Consider the following 22294-nt stretch of genomic DNA (forward strand, 5'->3'; position numbering starts at 1 on the left):
CCCCAGTATAATGAGGGCGCTGGCCGGGGTGGTGTGCTGGGTGAAAAGTCAGGTGTAGTACCTCAACAATATGCTGCATAATCACTGGGGTTTGTTGAAACTCCCGAATGCAGGGCCGTCGGTCCTGCGTGTGTTAAAGGTGGCTGGATGATAGGCGTCAACATGGCAGGGGTCGCGCATTCAGCTTGTCTCTTTAAGCCAAGGTAAAAGTAGCGGAGAGGCGCCAAGATCCTGATGCGTGAACGTCGGTTTACACAACTCTTGCTCCAGCGGCGTAAGTGACAAAACTCCAACCGATAAATGACAATTATCAAACTCCTCTTTACTCTCGGCGGCATGAATTCGCGTAAAGACGTGAAGAGATGTCTGTTCAAAAGTTGCACGTCGTGTTGCCCGGCGATTCGCATGCATGTTCAAGCGGGAGTAAGGCCGAAGAACATGTTTGCGGCGATCCAGATTCGAGGCGAAGGTAACCGGCAGCAGATCTACCCAAAAGCTCGGCTAGAAGCCTCAGATACTTTGATTGCAGCCCGCTTTCCATCAAGAGGCCTCAAATGAAACCATGGAGCCGATCTCGGTCGTTGGCTTTATGGTGGTAGACATCGCTGTTGCCATACTACCGCAGATGAGAAGGAAGACACCCAGTTTGCCCTGTTTAGCTAGGAAGTTCTGAAGTAGCCGGCTTAAACACATTATAGACCGTGTTTAGCTTTGTCAACATCTCATCCCACTCGCCTTCTGCTGTGCTTAAGATTGTGACAGCTCCACCGGCGCCAATTCGCCATTTTTGTTCGCTAGCGTTATCAGTGGAAGAGCTGAAAGCGGTGCGGATAAGGACTGAAAAGCTGCCACCTCCCCCGAGATCCAGGAATCCCATGACACCGGAGTACACACCACGCCTACGAGATTCGATGGCGGAGAGATGCATGCAAGAACGTTCCTTCGGCGCACCGGTCATAGAACCTGGTGGAAGGCATCTCTGCAAAGCCGTAAGCCCGTATGCTGACATATCCGCTGACTGCAGTTGTGGAAGGTCCCGTGCAGCGAACCCAGGCCGATTTGGATCAACCTGGCCTATGACATGTGTGATCATTGAGTAAACATGCCCATAATCCTCGACCTCAAGAAGTTTCTCGACATGTACGCCACCTGTACCACAGATACCATAGAGGTCATGGCGGATGAGGTCCGCAATCATGAGGTTTTCCGCCGTTTCCTTGGTTGAGCTGAGAATCTTCTTGGCCATTTCAAGCGTCATATTGTCTGCTTTCCTCACAGTGCCTTTCATGGGCTTCATCTCCAGAAGAGACTTCCGGTCCCAATTGAGGAAGCATTCAGGACTGCTGCTTAGAATTTTGACATTTCCTAATTTTGCATAGGCACTAAACGACGCCGGGTTATACTTTTGAAGGCGCTTGTACAAGAGCCAAGGGAAGTTCACGTTATCGCCATCTGATTCAGAGAAAGGTACTGTGATTACTGTTTCGCAGGTAAGGCATAGTTCGTATGACTCTCCGGCGTGCAGCTCTGCGGTACAAGCATCAAACTGTTCTTTGTAGTGTTGTTCATTGGGAAACTGTGCCGTGGCCCGACTGAGTATGGGATCGAGGGCCATCGTGTTGGTTGTCATACTGTCCACGGCAGGATGGGATACTAAATCTTGCAGAAGTCGCACTGTTTCATCCAGCCATCCGGCAGGCTGATTATCAGCTTCCCGTGTGGATTGTATAGTGACACGGCCGGACTCATGGTCGAGGACCACACTTCGTTCAGTCCATAGTAAACTGGCGTCCACTGGATCCTCCGAATCCCCTCCCGAGAAGTTCTGGCCATGGCCCTTTGAGTGAGGAAGGCAAGCAAGCCCCATCTCATATGAGAAGTATCCGAGGAACCCTGCCCAGAACGGGACATCCCTACTGCCTGATTCAACCTTCTTCATGTCCATCAAATACCGAAGGACATCCCAGAATTCGCTCGTCGACAAGGCCGTATTAATCACAGCATGTCCCTCTAGGGTATTGGACTGGAGATTTTCCATGAAGAGCCTTTCCGTCTGCGCGAAGAACTCTAACCTCCAGCTGCCAGGACTAGGCACGGATATGATGCTGTGTCGGCCATTGGATTTGAACAACACCGTCGGGGAACTGGGACTGTTGAGCGTCTCGCAAATCAATGCTGAATCCAGCGGTTTGGCGTAAAAGTGCCGAAAGGAGGAAGATCTTGAAGTAGATGTGCACCAGGTCAACATGGTATGCACGATATTTGGTAACGAAGCTATATCGTCCGATTCTTGAAGACAGTTGCTGATCATTCTCGGAAAATTGCCTCGTCCATTAGTTTTGTTGTAGTAGAGAGTCATCTCCCACCATTTCCTCAGCATCTGTCTGCATGCTTCCCGGTCCGACTTGCAGGATTCTGGATGGAATTGAACACCCCAGAAGGGTCTGTTCTTATGTCGTACAGCCATTGGAAGTTGAGTCAGCTGAACCGAGTCCGTAGAAACCTGTTCCTCCAAGGGCAGCCATGCCAAAATATCAAGCTCTTGTGCTGCGGGTACGTCCGATCCTTTATCGCCGCGGGCAATCTGAACTGTGTCTAACTGGGCATATAAGGAGTGGTACAGGGTGACCTCCAGATCTGGTACGCGATCGAATATGTCTTCATCGTAAGTTTGGACCCGACGAACTTGACCATGGAGCGGATACGGTAGCCGGTGGATGGGAACACCGTGACGAAGGCATAAGCTCTGAAACCCGAGACAGATTCCGAGGACTGGAAGCACGTCTGCGGCGCTCAGGCTCCATATATCTTCCATGATTCCCACATCATCCGGTATATGTGGATCACCAGGGCCCGGCCCAAGAACAACGGCTTCAAATTGTTTCAAAAACTCGGCAACATTCCCATCCGGCCATGTTGAATCAATATGCATGATCGTGACTTTCACGTCCAGCACCTCTTCGAGCATGGCGACAACATTGTAGGAGAACGAGTCGTATGCGTCGATATAGAGCACATTCTTCGGGGGTGTCATCTCGTGGCCATTGCGTCGGGAAGGTAAGCGCCCATCATGGCCCAATAACGGGGCCATGTCTCGGGAAGACGGCAGAAAGAGGATATGTCGCGATGCTGTGCTAGCGGGCAGAAGAGGAGAGGTACGACAGGAGCTGATGTAGAGTTGGATGCATAAGGAACAATTTCAATCTTGCTGTAGACTTCGGTATGGAAACGGGTAGGCGGCAGGCGAACGCCTAGATCAGATGGAACGCTTTTGCCATTGTCAGACTCTTTGGAGGCAAAGCGGACGGCGGGCAGCGGGCGGCTGGCGGCGGGACCATACCGGGCCAATAGATAATCCGGCGGGCGGCATGCCGGTCGGAAAAGATATACTTTTACTATTGTATGTCTTGTATGCAGGTGGCGAAGCAGGCAAAAATCGGCTAGTAGTCAATTGCGACACTCATTTACATATCTTGCTCTAGTTGTGTGTTTACTATGGTATCATCTTTGTCTATGTACATGTGGCTTGGTGTTGCTTCGTCTGCTCGTTTCTGCCAGTTGGAGGGGGCTGACCGTGTTGAGCGCCATATTGTTGCTTTGGCTTCTTATATAGCAGCCTCGATCGGGTCAAAGTCTATGAGGCGAAGTGGGCCGAATTTCCCTCACCTCCCTTCCGCTTTGTTGATTGAGAGAATCCGGTAAGGTACCTGGCTGCAGAGAATGGTCTTACGGCTATAAATCAAGTGGACCTCTGGCTGCCGAAACCAAAGAAGGAACGGAATAAGAAACAGACAAAAGGACAAGAACCCCCCACGTCTTAAGTCTTAAAAGAAGAGAAAGAAAGAAAAAGAAAGAAAAATACAAGGCACTATGCCACCGTAACCAAGATACTTTTCAGCGGTGCGAGCGTTGTGACCGTATAGTCGACTGACGACGGATGATGTCGCCATTGTTCCATGTCTGGCTTGCTCGGTCCTTCGGGTCGAGACTCGTAGAAGCCCCGTGCTCCGGTCGACCTTGGGATTGCTGGCGGTCCATGGACATCTGGCTGAGGCTGGAGGTACGGCGACGCATGCGCCGTTCGGCGTCTGCAATCTCGTTCTGGTTCAAAGATTCCGAAGGGAGCAAAATTGCGCGGTCCAAGGCATAGGGCAGACCGCGATGACGGCCTCGGATTTGCATAGCAATAATGACCAGCTTGGAGAGAACTTGAAACTGGCTGGAGAAGGATGCATTGACCCCGGGATACCCGAGCGACATGCCAACGGTGCCATACGCCGATACCACCTCGAACAGCACCGACCAGATTTGGAAGGAATACTCATCTTGCTGCTGAAGGCGCTTGCCTTCCACAATGGTGATGATGAATAGACCCAGGAAGACATACCACAAATCAAAACTGAGCTGCTTCCGCAAATGCGCTCCAATATAGCTGGGCGCTGTCTGGTTTTCATCCGACTCATCATCCTCAGTAGAAGCATAGATGCCTAAACTCTTCTCCTCATACACGTTGGTGCGTCGTAAAGAAATGGCGATGGGGAAGACGGATATATACATCATGATCATGTAGGACACCTGCACAGCTGGGTGCAGGTCTGATATAGAGACCACAGCTAAGCCGGCGGTTCGAGTGCAGGCTGCCTGGAACAGACCGTCCACGATACGGATGCCGGTGGGCAGTGCGGTGACGGCCGAATCATTCAAGTCCAAGATAATGAAGAATATCAAATCGATACCGTTCAAGGCCACCAGGATCGCAAAGAGCCACCACGTGGCATTTCTCGGGAATAGTAGAGTGAAGCACCGACGTGGATGGTCCAGCAGAAAGCGGAGTTCCTCCCACAGCGGGGTTTCGGCACGAGTCAGTTTGGACAAAACCCAGATTATCAGGCGCAGCATGCAAGGGAACCCCGTATTCCCGATGATAATCAGGAATGTCATGAGCAAGAGCGGGAAGATCGCACTCTGGAATGATGAGAGCGAGTCCGGCGTGAGAGTGAAGCCGACATCGTTGAAAGCCGATTGGGCCATAAAAATGGCCCACCAAGGACGACCCTGTCCGATTTCCTCGACCACCTTGCCCCAATGGGTGGTCATGATCCAGGGCACAAGGCACAGGATGCCCAGGATGTGGAAGAAGGCATAGTAGGAGATCAGAACTACTGCCAGAGTCTTCAATGCCCGATACTCGATCCCGCCGAGCTCGTCACGTTGTTCCTCGGTCAGATCGACAAAGTTGGAATTTCGACCGACTGTGGCGTTCCAGCTGAGATACGGCTGCGTCGACCGTTCACGTTCCTGCGTCAGAGTGCGAAAGAGACTGTGTAATGTTGGTCGCCGGGATGTGAAGCGTCCCAATGGCGAGGCATCGGTGTCATTCTTTGTTTCACGGAAAGTGGGTCGTGTATCTAGTCGGGGGAAAGTAGAGTTTCGCGTCCTCGTCCGGATCATATCCGGCTCGTTAATCGTGATATGAGGGCCATCGAGTCTCCGCGGCCTATCCTCCTCTTTATCCTCGTCGTCGTCGTCCTCGTCCTTGCCATTCTCATCTTCTTGGCTAACATCGCATGGGCTGCGCTCGGAACTCGAGGAATTGCTAGACGTGCGAACAGGTCGATTTGTCTCCTCCTCTTCCTCCTCCAAAACCTGTGGTGCGCCACCATTGTCATACTCCCGAGGACTAGGGATCCGCAGAGCACCTTTGTTCCTCCGCTGATTTTCTAGGAATGCAATATGATGTTCTGGGCTCAGCTGAGCCGGCACACGAAGATTTCCCAGGCTATTTCCCAGACCTATGCCTAACTTTTGATTGAGGGCAGTGTTCACATCTTCGCCCAGATTTTCGGATGGACCCCGCGCGGTGGGAGAGGCGGGGGGTGAGTCCTCGCCGGATTTCTCCTTGGCCTGCTGCCGGCTTCCCGGCTGACCTAGTGTGTCGCGCAGAACAACGATAGACCGACCGGCAACACCAGCCTCTTCCCGGGAAGAGGACTGTCCATCCTTGTCTTCGCTTATGGTACGGAGGCGAGATCGAGTATGACGCAGGGCGCGCGCATCGCTGACGACATGCTGAAAGCGCTTTTCAAACCAGTAAAGGCGTACAAAGACGAGCACAGTGTGGATGAAGATGGGAGTGGTCAGCATGGAGGCCACGTATAAAACGATCTGCTGGTAGGTATGCAGGGTGTTAAGGTCGACGGTGTTGAGACCACTCTGGGTGGCGGCGCCGGCAGAGAGGAAGAGGGCGTCGATATAGGCTAGATTAGCGCTTGGATAGATAATAACTGAGGAGATCAAAGCGGTGGCGATGATATAGACATAGTGGATGAGAACAAAATTCATGCGCAGGTTCTTCAGCCATGGAATGTGGGAGGTGAAGCGTGACGTGACCGAGGTCGCCCGCCGCAGCACGGCGGAAAACATCCTGCGGTTTCACCCGCACCGACTAGGAGACTGGGATTGCAGGAGGAAAACTGTATCGATGAGAGAAGAACGGATGGAAGATTCGAAGAACGAAGGGGCTGCCGAATCAAGACGGCTGCTTGCCGATCAATATGTTAGAGGAGGAGGAAAAGAAGACGCAGACCAGGCCAACGCCGCGGCAGGTCAGAGACCTACAATCGCAACAGCAGTTTGAGGTGGGAGAGCGAGGATCAACATGATTTGAGGAGAGGGATATTAGGAAGGTAGAGAGGATGAAGGTCGGGCGCAGATAAGGGGATACAAAGGTCGTGGAGAAGAGAGGACGGGACGCCCCGAGATGCAAGACGACAAGACAGGCGAAAACAGCGGCGGGGGATGGGCGACCGGTGGCTGAAATGGTCTGATAGAGCGACCAGGCTTGAAACCAAGACTGCCAGATCTCCACTAACTATGTCGGTGAGCACCAACTTGGATGGTGGTGGTTGCTGCAAAATTCGATCGGACGGAAGCTTGAAAAGCGAGCAGGGAGGCCGGATTGGCGTAGCAGAAAAATATCAGCAGGAGGAACGGAGTGTAAAGCGGCGCTATGCCGATCGGTCGAGCGCGGAATTAGAAGACATGCTGCTGCTGTCGGCGGACAATTTCATTGGAGCCTAATCAGCATCTGTAGACTAGACTCTATCTCGCAGTTGAAACGTTGGACTAGTGCCGAGTAGCACGTCTTGGGACTTTTGACGGGGAGGGAAAAGCGCGGGAGGATCCTAGCGTTTGTCACGTGTCTGCCTGCCTATCGCCCATCTACTCGATACAGTAACTAAGTCAGTCAACTTATGGGAGCTCTGGCTGCCTTGCTCCCACATGTCTAGTACTATCCCTCAGTGTACTCTAAACAACTAGCGCACATACATGTCTGTATTCCTGAAACCCACCGTACGTTGACGGCGGGAGACGTAGTCTCCGTCCTCTCCCTTGACATCTCCGGGGCCCTTCACAACTATCTACTTCAGGACCTCCGAAAACGGCGCATGCCGCTGGCTTATATGGCCTGCTTGCGCAACGCTATCCCACGATGGCCATCACGGAACACACCCTGCCGCGTACCCTGGCCCAATACAGGTTTCCCGCCAAGAACCCTGCTGTTTCCAATCCAGTACATTTCCTACAATGTGAAACTTTTATGACCTAAGGGGGATCCATCCAATGAGACTGAAAACATTGAATATGTCAGTATTGGCGACGGACGATGCTCAGGTGTTGCTTGACCCGCGTGTTGCTTGCTGGCATTTCTGCCGGTGTTCCTGTCGGCGTGCTTGCTGGGATTGATGGTAGGCTAAGGAGCCGCAGCCTGTGGTTCGACTCGTTTGGGGCGAAGGAAGCGACGTCAAAAGGTGAATCTTTTCATTGTTGACTTTCCAAAAAAGCCCAATCTTCACAATCACCGCCGTTGTCTTTTGAGACTTCCTGTGTCCTTGTGTTCCGGATGCTGCTTCCTTCCAGACGGTTGACTGGTATCGGTCTCGGACCCCGATTCCTCTGATTCTGACTCAGAATTCGATTCTTCTGATCCGGAGCTGGAAGTATCCAGATTGGATCTATCGCTGGTCTCCTTGGAATCGCCAGAAGATTTCTTTGGTGCGGATTTAGACGACTCCGAAGACGAATGTTCATCAGTCTTGGATGTTGATTGATCCATACTGGAAGTGTTTCCGGTCTCTTCACCAGACTCGTCATCTGAATCCACGTATTCAGAACTCTTGAAGTGCTTGTTTGATGAGCTCTGAGAAGACGCAATGGATCTCGATTTACTGCGGCGCTTTGGTGGTTTTGCCTCCACAACAGGATCATAGAAAGCATCTGGGTTTCCCATGCTACGCCGAGTCAAGATCTTGCGCCTAACCTTGCGCCATTTATCCGCACACTGCTGCCTCGAACGGCAGTTTTTCATACTGTTGCTGACATTTCCCCAAGAAATCAAAGTTTCGTCCATCTCATAAATATCCCGGCCAACATCGTGGCCCAGCTTTTTCATGTGGTGCCATGAGGCCTGTAGATGTTCTAGTAGCGCACGCACTTCCGATTCAGACCAGGGTCCTCGATTCATTGTCTGACGATGTTCGAGGCGATTCTTCCACCGCTGTACCACGTCGTCGTCGCTTCTACCGATCATCTTGGCGATGTGGGCCCATTTGGGTCCGTGGCGCTTATGGAGTAAGATCAGTTCTTCATCTTGCTCAGGAGTCCAAATATGTGGCTTCTGGGTAGTGCATTGAAAATGTCGCCTCATGAACCGATAAACGGATCTCTTGTTGCGGCCCGGAATAATCTCATAAACTTGTTTCCAAAAGGCCGCTTTCGTAGTAATGTCCATGGGGCAAGGGAAAGGGTTTGACTTGTCCCTTTCGGAATGTTGAACCATCAGGTCGAAGGTATCGCTCGACATGCCGTGGGTGGTGCAGAAATCTAGCTTGAACGATTCTAATCCCTTGACTTCCTCCGGCGTGAAGAAACCAACCGATTTGTTTTCTTTCCCGCTTGCATCCAAACTGCGCTTGCCCTTTTTGAAGTTTGCCTGGCCGTTGGAACCTTCGATAGATTGCTTTGCTTCCGATTCCTCCCTGGCAGACCCTCCCTCTCCGTCCTTGTTTTCTGGGTATGATGTGATCGATCCTTCCTTAGGTCCATGTGAGGAGCCGTTCAAGCCTTCCGTTGCTGGGGAAGGTGAAGTTGAAAGCTTGACCATGTCTGCTTTGCGACTCTGTATCTGGCTTTTTTTGGACGTGCGGACCTTCTTGCGCTTTGTTGGACGATCAGTGGATATATTGCGCGGCGACGATTGAGACGATTCCGGTGCAGCAGGCGACTTGTTATGGTCTTCGGCATTATCCAAAGCTCTCCTCTTCCGTCTGGGTGTGGAACCATTTGACCGTGGCTCCTGCTTAGCGCCTTTGGTGGGTGTAAGAGGGATCGAGGGTAGTTTCAATTCTGTCCCATTGTTTTCAAGATCCTCGGAAGCACCATCACGCCCGGGGGAGTGGTGTTGGGACGGCGAGTTGCCCATTGCGAAGCAACAGAGTGAAGAAAGAAGATACCAGTCTGCCAATGGAGATTGAAAATTGCGGATGGGAGAAGAAGAACTGTGGGCGTAAAAAAATCACTTGAGGCGAGTGAATGCGGAACAATCCGTCAGACAAAATTTTAGAAAAAGTCGCCGAGAAAGCTTTAAGCGGCGCGAGCGGCGCGGCGCGACTTTTGGCGGTGCCGTTCAGGCTTTCTTTAGCGGAGAGACATTCCATCCATTCCCTGGTAAGGGCGGTCAGGATCGATAGTTCTGGGCTCTTGTTGGGTGTCGCATCCTCTACCTTGCTCCTAAATCTGAGCCGACAGCCCTATCGCTTTAGGGGAAGGAGGCCACCGAAAAGAGGAGTCTTTCGCTAAGTGAAGGCCGTGGTCACTTGGGAATCCCTACTGACAACAGTTCAACTAGTCAGTTAACGAGTTACCCAGTCGAGCCTCGGTCTGGCCCAAATTCTATTTGCTTTTTCCCATTTCGCCCCGTCGAGGGCGGCCAGAAAGGCGGGTGTGCGAAAGACGGGCAGAAAGAGGCTGTTTTGTCTCGATTGTCAGTCAATGAATAGTTGAATCAGCAGCAACACCATTTCATGTAAACAACCCAGAGGCCAATAACAATTCGAAACAGACGACTTAACAAAGTTTTCCACCGTCTGCCGCCGTATATTGCAGGCCATCCAAATAATGGTGCGGTCCGACCATCAATCCTGAAGTCTACCTCTTCCCTTCCCTGACCATCTCGATAGCAGTGATGCGGAAGACTAGCGGTTCATATCCCGGGCTAAACAAGGTAAAACAACCTTAGTATCTTGCGGCTTTCTTCTCGTTAAGTGGCTGCTCAGGCTTATTTCTATTCGCTCATTTGCGCAGTGTAAATGGTTTGCAAGTCAGTCACGGAAGCACTGTACCAGTATAAATATACAAATGGTCCCGGCAGGAAATAACACGCAGATACTAGAAGTGAAGCAGCAAAGTCAGTCATCCACGGCAACCTGAGAATCGGTAAAACAGATGACTATCAAAGTAAGAAAAATAGAGAATTCCTCAGAAAGAATGTATAATAGACAGGTAACATTCAATCGATATTACATAATCGAATATGATAGGTAACAACCGCCAGGTTCAACCAATCGAATCTCCGCGAGAGCTAAGAAGGCACGACAAAATATAACTCAATGTAGCATTAGTAGTACTAGTAGTAGACGTGTGAGTCGGAGCTGGATGGGTTGTTGGATGTTTCATGAAAGAGGATAAAATTCAGAGCCGCTGACGGTTAGTTGAATCAGAAACAAGTCACGTATACTGTCATCTAGGATCTCTTTCGAAGACAGTGAGATCGTTTGATGAATGCAACTATAACATCTGCATCACCTCTTCAAAAGATCAATTGCTACCATCATCCAGTCAACCGTTTGCTTTGTGATCTTGAAAGGGAGGTGTGGTGATATCGGTCACACAACCTTCGTTTTTCCTTTTCCTCCTCTCAAAGTATATTCGAAAGACAAAATGATGATAAACGTAGTATTATAATCTTTCTCCCAGTGGTGCGAGCTCAATTGAATAAGTCTAGTATTCTTTCACCAATTTCAATTTGGTGTAGACAAAATGAATCTATTTAACAACGCTATGTAGCTTGGCATGCTTATAAAACTGAAACAGTGCAGGGAACGGGCTCCATATTATTTTTTAGGGCCTCTCAGGGTTTCAGATAAGGTTCTTCTGAAGGGGAGGTGGCGGAGAGAGGCGACCTAGGCAGCAGAAGCGGCGAAGGAGTTGGTACTTTGTGGGTGCCTGGCTGCAATGTTATTATGACATTTGTACCTATTCTCCTCTGAATCTGGATATGAACATGCACATTTCTATTTAGAGTCTATCGGCATATTCGATTGCGAGAGGATTGGGACCCGACTCAGGCCATTATGAGAATTTGAATGCAGTATGTTTCTCTCTATTTTGTGCTCATAGAGCTGACTAACAAGATAAAGGGTTCCAAATAGTCCAAATGATGTGGATGAGCCTCATTTCTCCCAAACATTAGTTCAGCCAACGGAAAGACATATCTGTGGTCGAGCCTCTCTAGATATTAGAGCACTTGTACTCCTGACAGAGGCTAAATGCCCATGTACCCCTCAGTACCTTGCGTCGAAGGATACAAATCAGGGTTCTGACGGCTGTGTTCTCGGTAGCTTTTTGGATTATATTGTTATGGAGAAATTGAAGGAGTGACTATGTCAGCAAAAACCCTCCGTGCCCTACGACCAAGGGAGCAACAAGAACTCCGAGACGCATTTGAAACATCATACCTGTGAGTTACTATCAACTCCCTTATTCTTATGGCACATACAGCTTATATGATTTGCGTCATATTAGGCAATGTCAAGTGCGTGGATTTTTTCAATTTGCAGGCAAGGATCTCGAAACGTATCTGGAATAAGCAGAAGAGTATATGCTAATTCCTATTATGTACTAATTCGTTGCTTATCAGAGCCATACTTCGTTGCTGTCACAGCTATATAGTTGACTGGAAAGCCCATGTTCGAAAGGTCTATCCGTGGGATGACGTCGAGTATCATAGGTGAAAATTGCTATGATTGAAAGGATCAAAATGGATTGCCTGGGTACTAAGGTCATATCTGAAATTCCCTATCATAGTAAGGGAGATTTGGCCACCCTTCGGGTTATTTATATATGTACTCACATACTATGTATTATACTATTTTCATAGAGTGGAGCCACCAACGTTAGTATAAGTAGTTCTATAACCAAAGTCAGTATGCTTTCCATAAATAAGTGTCTCGAATGTCTAGCTCAAGCATGAAATTCATGACAAGTTGTGGTACTAATATGGTACTAGCAATATGGTCGCAATACTATTTCGCAGTTCTAGCAATTTTAAATTTCGTCCTACTATACGACAAGCATTTAGATCTCCTTCTGATACAAACGTTAAGAAACAGGATCTATCGTCGCATTCTCTGCCCTGATAATACCCCTATAACATCCAAGGCATCCTCCGTCGGAGATGTCTTCTGGCCAGTCCGCCCCACATTCCGGAGCCCGTTGCAAACGCCGCTGGCATCTGTTGCCAAGAGGACCGTTCGCAGCAAGTTCCTGGAAAGGTGGGTCAATCAGTGTAAGTCACTTACTAGCCATTCAACTGCGGGGACAGATCCTATTTTATATCGCATGCTACTCAATGCTTCCGCTTCGTGTGGCTATGCAGACAGCAGTTAGATGAGAGTTCCTACATGTAGATCCAACCGAAAGGTTATACCCGGATTCTGACCTAGATCAGAAACACTTTGGGCTACGGGCTATTGAGGTTGAAACTGAAGGCATTGCGTGGATGCCCTAAGTACGTCCCATCTGAGTTACCGGGAAAGCTGCGCATCCCAAAAAGAACATGCAATAAAGGGCAGGAAGTGATTAGAGGCGGAGATAGAGGATGATGATTAGCAGGCAACTAGTGAGTCACCTGCGACATTCGTTGGATTCCAATCTTACTTTCGTATTCAGCCGAGGTATTGGCCTTTTCTATACACGAGGCGTTGCGTTACTTCATGCGTCGGATGCTTCGCGTGATATTGTAGGAACGCCGTCCTGGGTTATATTCTTGCTTCAGACAGTGAAGTACTTGCACAGCTAGCACCTTGTCCAGCGAAATCAATCAGGTCTATGTATATAGATTGAATCGCATTGAAGATGGATACCATTGCGCGGGCAATGTTTCCAGTAGATTCTTCTTGGTATCTGCATCAAACGATGCCGGCGACCGCACTAAGGCTTTTCACATCATACGAAGTGCGACGCGACGCCTAGGGATAGTGCCGCGACGTTCAGGGTAGTATGTACCCCCCGCTGTCGAACGGGCTTTGAAAGGTGCATGATAAGACCTCTCATGAGGTCGGTATCGATCTGCAGTTTGACTCCAGGGTCGCCTGCCATTATGGCAGCTCGCTATTGGGCTTTCAAGAGAGCTGTATCCCGCATTTCGGCTCGTCTTTTCGGGCGAGTTCGGAAGGCAAGGGATGTGAGCTTCTTCGTGTTGCTTTCAGCTGGCGCCAAGGTAATCAAAAGAACGATATCGAGATATTTGGCCGTTGTCGCATGCCGTGTTATATATACGGGACGAGGATATGAATCGACTATCGCGTAATTTGCCTTACTGAGGCGTACTATGGGAGCGACATTGGTGGTGTATGTATTGATTAGAATATCGCTTGCTGGCTGCTGAGTTGACCCAATGAATTGAGTCGTAATAGCCCTGGAGTGGCTATAGACCCAGAGAGCCGCTAGCACCCGCAATTGGGTTCGCCACGAGCAAAGGCGATGGCGTTGAGTGTCGAGTCCTGTCAGGCCATGTCACCAGTCCCGATCAACCCATCAACCCGCCCAAAACCACGCGGCCAACGCTGTTGAGTTCTTGCTTAGCCTGATGACGGCTGGAATCCTCGAATTCACGTATAATACCCGCCACCATGATCTTCCTTATTTTGGCATCCGCCTTAGAGAACATTTCTCCCAATGCGACAGTACATACTGAAGGCGTGAAGACTAGTGACACCAAGCGCGTGTAACAGTCAATGAGAATATCGCACAGGGTAACAAATGTTTCGAAATAGTCCGGTTCAAAGGGCAATAGTGGCGTCAGAAGGTATGTGTACTCCTCACCGGGAAGGAGCTCCGAGGCCTCCGTATGCGGAAATGAAACGGTCGCTGCCGCTGCGCTGGCTGAATTACTTGCCATTGACTTCAAGTCTGTCGGGTCACTGGACTGGATCGGTAGGCCGATTTCTGTGGCCGAACTGGTGCGGCGCGCTTTCGTGCCGGCGTGGGCAGCTCGCTTGAACATCTGAGGGATACGGGCTCGAGTGAGAGTGGAGGAGGAGGAGCCATCGGGAGGATGCACTTGCTGGAACGCCTCAAATTCGATTAAGAGGGTGTTAAGCGCACGAAGAAACTCCACAGGTGTTGTGCTGACATCGAGAATCGGGGGCAGGGAGAGACCGAGAAGTAGGTAGTTGATGGCGCGACGGGCGAGTTTACGAGGCTCAAAGTATGGCAGTCGACCAATATCGGTCCGAGAGAAGTGGACTGTATTGAACCAGTAGATGCGGCCTTCGTGAGCTTTGCGCAGATAACCCAGCGTAGAGATCCGCTTAGCAGCCATATCGTGGATGTGCTGGTAGATTGCTGCTGCGCTTTGAGGCCCAAGTGATCCGCTGCCACTTGTTAATGGGGGTGGCATGGACCCCACCGATGGGTCATGATGACTGATGCTGGATTTGGTGTCCCGGCGCGAAAGGCTGGGGGCAAAAGTCGAGGAAATCATATTGGACATGGTTATGTGGTCGGAGGGGGGGTTGCCTACCCCTGGCTGAGACGCGAATTCCGTGCTCCGTAAGTAATGAAGATAAAAGTAAATCAGGGATGACGGTCAAAAGGGGCTGGCTCAAGAAAGCGTGCTAACTGGGTGAAGATCCGCGGGACCGGAAGTCTGAATGCCACGTGACCGTGGCTCTGCCGCTCAAAGAGTAGTTAGTGGACTCTGTCATTTCATTCCAATCGATAGAATCAGAGCCAGAATTAAGGAGGCATCATAGATAGGTGAGAGACAATTACAGCTCACAATCACCGGGGTGTATTGTGGTGCTAAACGGTACGTCCTGCAGAAAGGACGGCATATTCTCAGTGCGAAAGTGACATCGTCGAAGGATTCCAGACGCTAACAAGCAAACGCATTATCCGACTATCTACTCCGTCCAGCCCGTGCAGAACAATAGGGAAAGACTACCTTGGCTGTGGAACCAAAGGAAACTATTCTCGGTTACCAAATAAGAATATTTGCGTCCTTTCATCCGCATATATTGCTGGTACTAGTCCTCGGTGTGCACAGATAATTCTAGCTCGGCATCCAAATCGAAGACGTTCTGGAACTATGTAAATGGGTCGATAATTTTGCAACTAGGTCATATATCAAAGTTGCGAAACCCTTATCAAGTAATCAGCATGTTAGCTCAGGGGAAGAGCGCCGGGCTCATAACCCGGAGGTCCCTGGATCGAAACCAGGACATGCTAAGTCTTATCTTTTATTTTTCCTTCGGACTATGGTATCCAACCTCTACTTTTTGACCTATGTAATTCATGGCCCCAAAAGCAGAAGTCTTAGCAAAGGCTGCCCAAGGTATTGGAAAGCTGGGATACAAGTAAGTATACCCTGGGTGGCAAGGCCTCGTATAGGCACCTCCAGGCGCTATCTCTAACCACAAAGGGACTAGCGTAGGGTCCTGGTCGGCTATACTTCAATAGGTTAGTAGCTGCCAATCACCCCGACTGGCCACTGACATGTGACCGACCGCCTTCCCAAAGGGATTGGCTCCGAGCCGAATGAATGAATAAGGAGGATATCCTCCGGTCCTCGACCACCTTCTTTCCCCTCCATACGAATTCATGGCCCCTTGAGATGACCTAGTATCAGGTCTTCTCTGTGGTGAGCCCCAAAAACTTTCTTGTGGCTTTGTGTTTCAATATGCTTTTGCGCTCGGCCACTTCTTATCTGAATAGAACTGGCCAGGGATACCAACTATTCCTAGCATGACACGCCGACTTGTATGTCCCTTTTTGACTGATCAGGCAGCCCTTCTATCAAGGGATTTCAGAGCTGACATGGCGCTTGTATAGGTCCGGGCGGGCGTGCAGCTCGCTATCTTTGCATCTTTCATCGCGCTTCTCGTCGTGACCTTAGACAACAGGTTCCGTGTCCTTCCTGCCTCCATCCACGGCCATCTTCCATCCCACTATGCTGGCTACGCCATTACCGACGTCACTGTTGTGACATGTTCCTCCATAAACGTGTTTTCGAACTGTCAACCGAGCCTGGAGTCCTGGTCGCAGGTCGAGAAAGACCTTTACCTTCGCACCGGCTGGACCTCGAGCGCATTTATTCGATTTGAGCGAAAGAAAGAGGAAGAACTGCTTCCTACCGACAAGGTTGTTATTGACCTTAAGATCAGCCGACTTGTTCCCGAATATTCAGAGGATCCTGCGGCCCAGGGAGAGACATGGGAGCAGAGACCCGGTGGCATCTGGCTGAAGCGAACCGCTAAGCGCCATGCGAGTGATTCAGGGAAAGCAATCACCGCTATTGATGTTCTCTTCGGCGCCGATGCAGTTGATCCGCGGATTGGCTGGGAAGTCAAGGATACTCCACTGCTACTGGATAGCCGGACGGAGGGACTGGAAACTCGCATCAGCGTTCGTCGGGGAGATCCTGCCAAGATGAAGAAGCCAGTGCCCAGAATCAACGAAAACGGGCGCTTCAAGATCATGCAGCTGGCTGACTTGCATTTGAGCACCGGCTTAGGCGCTTGCCGTGACCCCGTCCCAGCTGAACCCGTCCCAGGACAGAAGTGCGAAGCCGATCCTCGGACGCTAGAATTCGTGGAAAGGCTTCTAGACGAAGAGCAGCCTGATTTCGTCGTACTGAGCGGCGACCAGGTCAATGGCGAGACGTCGAGAGATGCTCAGAGTGCTCTTTTCAAGTCCGTCAAGTTGCTTGTCGATCGCAAGATACCCTACGCGGCCATATTCGGCAATCATGACGACGAGGGGGATCTAAAGCGGCCGGAGCTAATGACTATCTTGGAAGACCTGCCGTACTCGCTGTCTACTGCCGGCCCCGAGGAGATTGACGGTGTCGGGAATTATTATGTCGAAATTCTTGGCCGCGGAAGCACCACTCACTCTGCGCTAACCCTCTACCTTCTGGACTCACATTCGTACTCTCCTGATGAACGGCAGTTCCGCGGATATGACTGGATCAAGCCGAGTCAGATTCGGTGGTTCAAGAACACAGCCCAAGGGTTGAAGACCAAGCACCATGAATACACGCACATGCACATGAACATGGCATTCATTCACATCCCCTTGCCGGAGTATCGTGACCCCAATAACTACTACCGGGGTAACTGGACCGAAATTCCAACCGCGCCAGGCTTTAACTCGGGCTTCAAGGATGCCCTTGAAGAAGAGGGCATCCTATTTGTGAGCTGTGGACAGTAAGCGATGCCTTTCCCACCCATCCATGAATCATTGCTAACCCGTTCTAGTGACCATGTCAATGACTATTGCATGCTCAATCGGGATAACGAGGAAAAGCCTTCCCTATGGATGTGCTATGGAGGAGGCGCTGGCTTCGGCGGGTACGGAGGATACGGAGGTTATGTACGCCGCGTGCGGTTCTATGACTTTGACATGAACCCTGGCCGTGTGGTGACATACAAGCGGCTGGAGTATGGCGAGACGGAAGCAAGAATTGATGAGATGATGATCATCGACGGTGGCATTGTCAAAGGGCCCGAACAAGAAAAATGAACTGGAGATTGATCCCTTCTCAAAACGCTGATCAGCCTTTTCTTCTTCTTTTTTTGAGCTGGGTCTCGCGAGACGCATCTGGCGCAGCTTTTCGGACGACTTTATCTATCTGAGGTTCTCACACCTATTACTGGGGAGGCGTTCCTATTCGAGACTTAACCGGCGGACATTCAGTTTCTTTTCTTTGTATCATACTAGTATTCGATTCAGACATCTGCAGGATGCGTGGGCCGCGATTGCAGGCATTTTCACCAAAAATTGATTATTTGCACCTTTTATCTATCCTTCCCTGCTCTATCACCACCACTTTTCATAATACACGCGCTCCTTGTCCCCAAGAAAGCCCTCAAGGCTGCTCACCACTTCATCAGTCATCCCAGGCGGACCACACACATAACAGACCGTCTGTTCCGCCTCAACACTCCCATCCGGACCGCTGATCGCCCTCCGTAAATCATCCCGATTGATCCTCCGCGTATGCAGGGTCAGATCCTCAGGTTCAGCAGAACCAGTAAGAGAACTTCGATCTAACCCAGGATCGGTGATGAATAGATCTAAACTGATCTGCAAGCGACGAACTTGTGATTGCGACGCAATGATCTGTCGTAGACGTGAGAGGAACAATATCTGCTCTAGACTACTACTATCACTACTTCCAGTTACTGTTCCTTCTTCTTTTTCTTCTTCTTTCCGTGGGAGTTTTGTCGAGTACAGGAACCGAATGTTGAATGATGGGTGAGGGAGAGCTATCTCATCGCCATTGTTTAGATGCGAGAGCATAGATATTAGGGGGCTATGGGTATGTTAGTAGTCAATAACTAAGGAAGTTGACATGAAACTCACTTGATTCCTACTCCGCCTGCCACGAAGACTATATTCCGAACTTTGGCTAGGTCCACGCCTGACGACGGAGGCCATACGAAACTCCCTCCGACGCGGATACTAAGTTCCGTGCCTAGGATCTGGTCCGCTGGTCGCCAGAGCCATGCGCTGGCTGGGTTGGACGGCGCATATTGCACGGCTAACTCTACGTAGGGTGGCCGACCGCGCGGGTCGATGGGTGGAACGTCGGTTTCGTCCGTTGTGATTGCCTCGGCGGGAAATTCCAGCGATGGGAGGACTTGTGCGTCGGCGGGAGTGGAGGTAATGCTAAAGCCGCCTGCATTGGGGATGGAGGGGATATGGACATCGAGCCATTGACCGGGGAGGAATGTTAGGGGTTGTTGGGGGTTGGTTGTCTGTTGGGTGTTAGCACGATGGTGTTTGGTTGGACGGGATGTATAAGAGCGGATAGTATGTTGCTGGTTAGGAGTATGAAGGCTATGGGTATGGTATGCGTTTGGGAATCTCATATACTGGATGGAATATCATACTTCATCTACTTCCTGACCTTCATCTTCAACATTCTGGACCTCCGGGGGTATGGTCAACTGTAGCAGCCGCACGGAAGAATTAGCCTGTTCGATATGCGACAGCCGGACATTGTACAGTCGGTTCTGGCGGGGTTCGGCAGCGGTGCGCAATTGATGGGGCAGTGAGCCCTTCCGGTTAGTCGGGGAGCTCATGTGGTGTGCTTGGTGATAGCAGCACAGTCGAGTCACAGCCGATAGCTGGCGCTTAGAGTAGAGATCTGATGGGGAATGGCGAGGTTGGACTGGGAGCAGTTGATGGTACTGCAGTACTAGTCGGAGTCTCCGCATCCGGAGGCCCAATGATTGTCGAGAAATGTTGCAACTTGGAGAGAGTACGGAATAGTAGTAGTTTTGAGGATTCACAGGGCCAGCCGGCGGGATAAATGTTTAGTGCCTTTACAAGGATCAGATGCAGTGATTATTGCATGGGAATTGGATGTGTTGTGGTCAACGAGAGCGCATTGCTGCTCGGTGGAATCAGTCGAGGATAGATGACGTTGGGGATGTCATGTGCTTTTTTGTTTGTTTGCAGCAAAATCCCCTTGGAAGGCGTTCCTCCTACTTTCTTTTCCCCTTTGTAGGTATCATTTTCGTCCTTCAGCATCGCATACTACTCATCCAGCATGATGCTAATCATTACTTTACTGCCATATGCTAGTTACCAACCCCTCTCCAAGTTCTCTTATGCAGGCGCCGTCACAACATGGGCGCTTCGCACTCTGATTGGACAGTCCGACCATCCTTTCTGTGACTGGCCATAGTCACATGACCTCATACCGTTTCCTCTCTCCCTGCCTCTGTTCCTACACTTCTTCTCCCTGGCACGTCTCTTGAGCCATCTATGAGTCTAATTAGTTAGCTATGACAGCTAATACTCTCAAAGGTTGCACCCACCAACCGGCGGGCAGATCCTGGTTCTAGTCCGGTTGCGCAAAGGGTTGCTGGGAGCATGCAGATCGCCTTCCCCATCACACGTTTAGCGTGTGACGGCCGTCAGCCAAACGGCTACTTCTGCCGCCTCATTGGCGATGCACATCGGCCTCGCGCCGATGCTGGCGCTTCCTAGACAACAAGCATTGGCCAGATGCAACCCGTGGGAAACATCAACTGCATTTCCCGCTTTTCTGGCCTGTCATTGCATTGCTGTGATAGCGCCCCTCTCCTCATCTGGGCCATGGACCGCAGAGGAAGGACGCTGGCGCTTCCAGGGTGCCAGACTTCTTATCCTCGCCATCGCCCCAGCTGATCACCCAGAGCTTCTCTCTGGTAACCATTTTGTCTCCTTGCTCTCGTCTGTGATATATTGTATGGTGTTCGATGCCAGTGAGCTGAACGTACAGCCAACCGGCTTGGCCATCAGTCACCAGTCATTCACGAATCCAAGCACTCAGAGAGTGTGTATATCAATACTATATATTTTTCTTCATTCTCTTACCTGACGTTCACGCTATCCGGGTATATAAACACAAACAGCCATGATGCGCATGCGCATGCCGCCGCTTCGTGATCTCTTCCCGACGAAATGGCGTAACCACAACTTGTTGTACATATTAATGACCATTGAACTGCCTCTGACGGTCATCATCCTCACGCTTACGGGCATCGCCTCTCATGACCTCTATCGGACAAAGCTCTGGCAAGATGGCGCAGACAATGGATTCAACAGCTCGCCAAATGAGAGAATCTATGCCGCGGCCAACTATCGGCCCTTCAAGACCCCCATTGTCTGGAGTTCATTGTACGTGGAAGCTTTCTGTTTTGGAACCCCCGTATGCCATGACTGACACGGAAATAGCATCACGGAGTACAACCTTGTCCTAGGTATTCTGAGTGTCTTCGTGTGGATTACAAAGATTCCGGTCCACATCCTTCACATGCTTACTCCGCCCTTGTCGGCCTTTGTTCATGCTGGCTTGATCGCCGTATATATCTATTCCGTCCGTTACCAGGCTGGTCCCGATATGTCCGACCCCGAGCATCCTCAACCGGGTGCACCGTGGTACATCACGAAGAAATGCTCAGTGGCTGCTGCCAAGGAAGACGTCCATTACTGTATGCAAGCCAAGGCATTGTTTGCCTTCTCAATAATTCTCATGTGAGGATGCCCTATTCCCTGATAGTCTTATTTCTTCTCTCTCTTTCTTTGAACAGCCAGCTAACTCGCTTTCAGCCTGTACTACACTGTCGTGCTCGGCGTCAGCTTGCGAAACTGCGTTATTACACAAGAAGAGCGTCAAGAACGGGAAGAGCTGCGTGAAGAGCGAAAGACTATGAAGGAATTCGAAGAATACGTGCTCAAGTCGCCTGCTATCCCTATGACCGTGCCGAGGCAAGTCGGGCCCATGCCGACGGGCATGCCTGGCAAGGCACCGTTCCATAAGACTATTACTCGAAGCACCGATGTGTCGTCGTCGGATCTCCCACTTCGTCACCACTTCAGTTCACCGAACCCCCGCCGCTCAATGCACCAAGAGTCGGCGGAGACTCTGTCCGGACATCAAGCTCAGTCCCAGACATCTTTTGTGCAGACCAACAAGGCGACTGAGTACTAAGTTGGTTGCAGCCCACCTAGGACTAGAGACGCCTTGAGACTATCGCCATTACCTGTAAATGGATCCACGAGCTCTATAGTTCCGGTACCCACTCAGCGTTGATGCGTTGAGACCGATATGCTAGCTTACAATGACATTCAATGCCAAACAGTCGAATCTACGCCTCCTTCGACTCTCCCGTTCCGGATATTTTAATTTTGTTCGCACATCTACACCCTCAATCTCGATTTCTATACCATTTTGCGCGCTGGTATCACGCGGAGTTCATCGGTTATACTGTCATGTCATCGGAATCACATGATGTTGTTTGTCTTGCTCGCCTCGTGTCACTAGTTTATCTAGTGTTATTATGCTTTCCTCACATTACCTCCTTTCCTCTCACTGAAAATCTTAACTTTAGCACCAGTATAAGCTGTCAGTAACTAGACGTTACACGTCAAAGAGGTTCAAATCATACAGTAGAAG

General features: G+C 50.4%; 9 protein-coding genes and 1 non-coding gene across 10 annotated transcripts; 5 read left to right on the forward strand and 5 right to left on the reverse strand.

Annotated features, from left to right (window-relative positions):
* Nucleotides 1–655: 655 nt before the first annotated feature.
* Nucleotides 656–3091, reverse strand: pabA (aminodeoxychorismate synthase pabA; the record flags this gene model as incomplete). Its single annotated transcript, XM_067618472.1, has 1 exon — nt 656–3091. The coding sequence occupies one exon, from the start codon at nt 3089–3091 to the stop codon at nt 656–658; it is 2436 nt and encodes an 811-aa protein (XP_067475708.1).
* An 803-nt stretch (nt 3092–3894) lies between these two features.
* ASPBRDRAFT_33055 (potassium ion transporter) lies at nt 3895–6423 on the reverse strand (the record flags this gene model as incomplete). The annotated part of the gene is made up of 1 exon (XM_067623073.1): nt 3895–6423. The coding sequence occupies one exon, from the start codon at nt 6421–6423 to the stop codon at nt 3895–3897; it is 2529 nt and encodes an 842-aa protein (XP_067475709.1).
* Nucleotides 6424–7858: 1435 nt separating this feature from the next.
* Nucleotides 7859–9481, reverse strand: ASPBRDRAFT_33056 (MYB DNA-binding domain protein; the record flags this gene model as incomplete). The annotated part of the gene is made up of 1 exon (XM_067623074.1): nt 7859–9481. One exon carries the CDS (start codon nt 9479–9481, stop codon nt 7859–7861), a length of 1623 nt encoding a protein of 540 aa, XP_067475710.1.
* A 1885-nt stretch (nt 9482–11366) lies between these two features.
* On the forward strand, nt 11367–11775 carry ASPBRDRAFT_302469 (uncharacterized protein). The gene is made up of 2 exons (XM_067622750.1): nt 11367–11428; nt 11478–11775. The coding sequence occupies exons 1-2, from the start codon at nt 11424–11426 to the stop codon at nt 11716–11718; spliced, it is 246 nt and encodes an 81-aa protein (XP_067475711.1). The 5' UTR covers nt 11367–11423; the 3' UTR covers nt 11719–11775.
* Nucleotides 11776–13257: 1482 nt separating this feature from the next.
* Nucleotides 13258–13758, forward strand: ASPBRDRAFT_302484 (uncharacterized protein). The gene has a single exon (XM_067622752.1). It carries the CDS (start codon nt 13376–13378, stop codon nt 13646–13648), a length of 273 nt encoding a protein of 90 aa, XP_067475712.1. The 5' UTR covers nt 13258–13375; the 3' UTR covers nt 13649–13758.
* A 109-nt stretch (nt 13759–13867) lies between these two features.
* Nucleotides 13868–14833, reverse strand: ASPBRDRAFT_198896 (uncharacterized protein; the record flags this gene model as incomplete). Its single annotated transcript, XM_067621254.1, has 1 exon — nt 13868–14833. The coding sequence occupies one exon, from the start codon at nt 14831–14833 to the stop codon at nt 13868–13870; it is 966 nt and encodes a 321-aa protein (XP_067475713.1).
* A 665-nt stretch (nt 14834–15498) lies between these two features.
* On the forward strand, nt 15499–15570 carry ASPBRDRAFT_t223. Its single transcript has one exon. It is a non-coding gene; the product is annotated as a tRNA-Met (tRNA).
* A 516-nt stretch (nt 15571–16086) lies between these two features.
* Nucleotides 16087–17865, forward strand: ASPBRDRAFT_198897 (metallophosphoesterase family protein; the record flags this gene model as incomplete). The annotated part of the gene is made up of 3 exons (XM_067621255.1): nt 16087–16101; nt 16174–17549; nt 17601–17865. 3 exons carry the CDS (start codon nt 16087–16089, stop codon nt 17863–17865), a joined length of 1656 nt encoding a protein of 551 aa, XP_067475714.1.
* A 111-nt stretch (nt 17866–17976) lies between these two features.
* On the reverse strand, nt 17977–19430 carry ASPBRDRAFT_658833 (FAD-dependent oxidoreductase; the record flags this gene model as incomplete). Its single annotated transcript, XM_067628607.1, has 3 exons — nt 17977–18658; nt 18709–19103; nt 19239–19430. The coding sequence occupies 3 exons, from the start codon at nt 19428–19430 to the stop codon at nt 18163–18165; spliced, it is 1083 nt and encodes a 360-aa protein (XP_067475715.1). The 3' UTR covers nt 17977–18162.
* Nucleotides 19431–20755: 1325 nt separating this feature from the next.
* ASPBRDRAFT_133183 (uncharacterized protein) lies at nt 20756–21829 on the forward strand (the record flags this gene model as incomplete). The annotated part of the gene is made up of 3 exons (XM_067618502.1): nt 20756–21015; nt 21073–21372; nt 21448–21829. The coding sequence occupies 3 exons, from the start codon at nt 20756–20758 to the stop codon at nt 21827–21829; spliced, it is 942 nt and encodes a 313-aa protein (XP_067475716.1).
* Nucleotides 21830–22294: the final 465 nt, after the last annotated feature.

Source organism: Aspergillus brasiliensis (assembly GCF_001889945.1).
Source record: "Aspergillus brasiliensis CBS 101740 unplaced genomic scaffold ASPBRscaffold_12, whole genome shotgun sequence".
Classification (NCBI taxonomy): domain Eukaryota; kingdom Fungi; phylum Ascomycota; class Eurotiomycetes; order Eurotiales; family Aspergillaceae; genus Aspergillus; species Aspergillus brasiliensis.

Coding starts and splice junctions, on each gene's coding strand:
- ASPBRDRAFT_302484 (XM_067622752.1), top strand. CDS start 13,376: ATGATAAGACCTCTCATGAGGTCGGTATCGATCTGCAGTTTGACTCCA.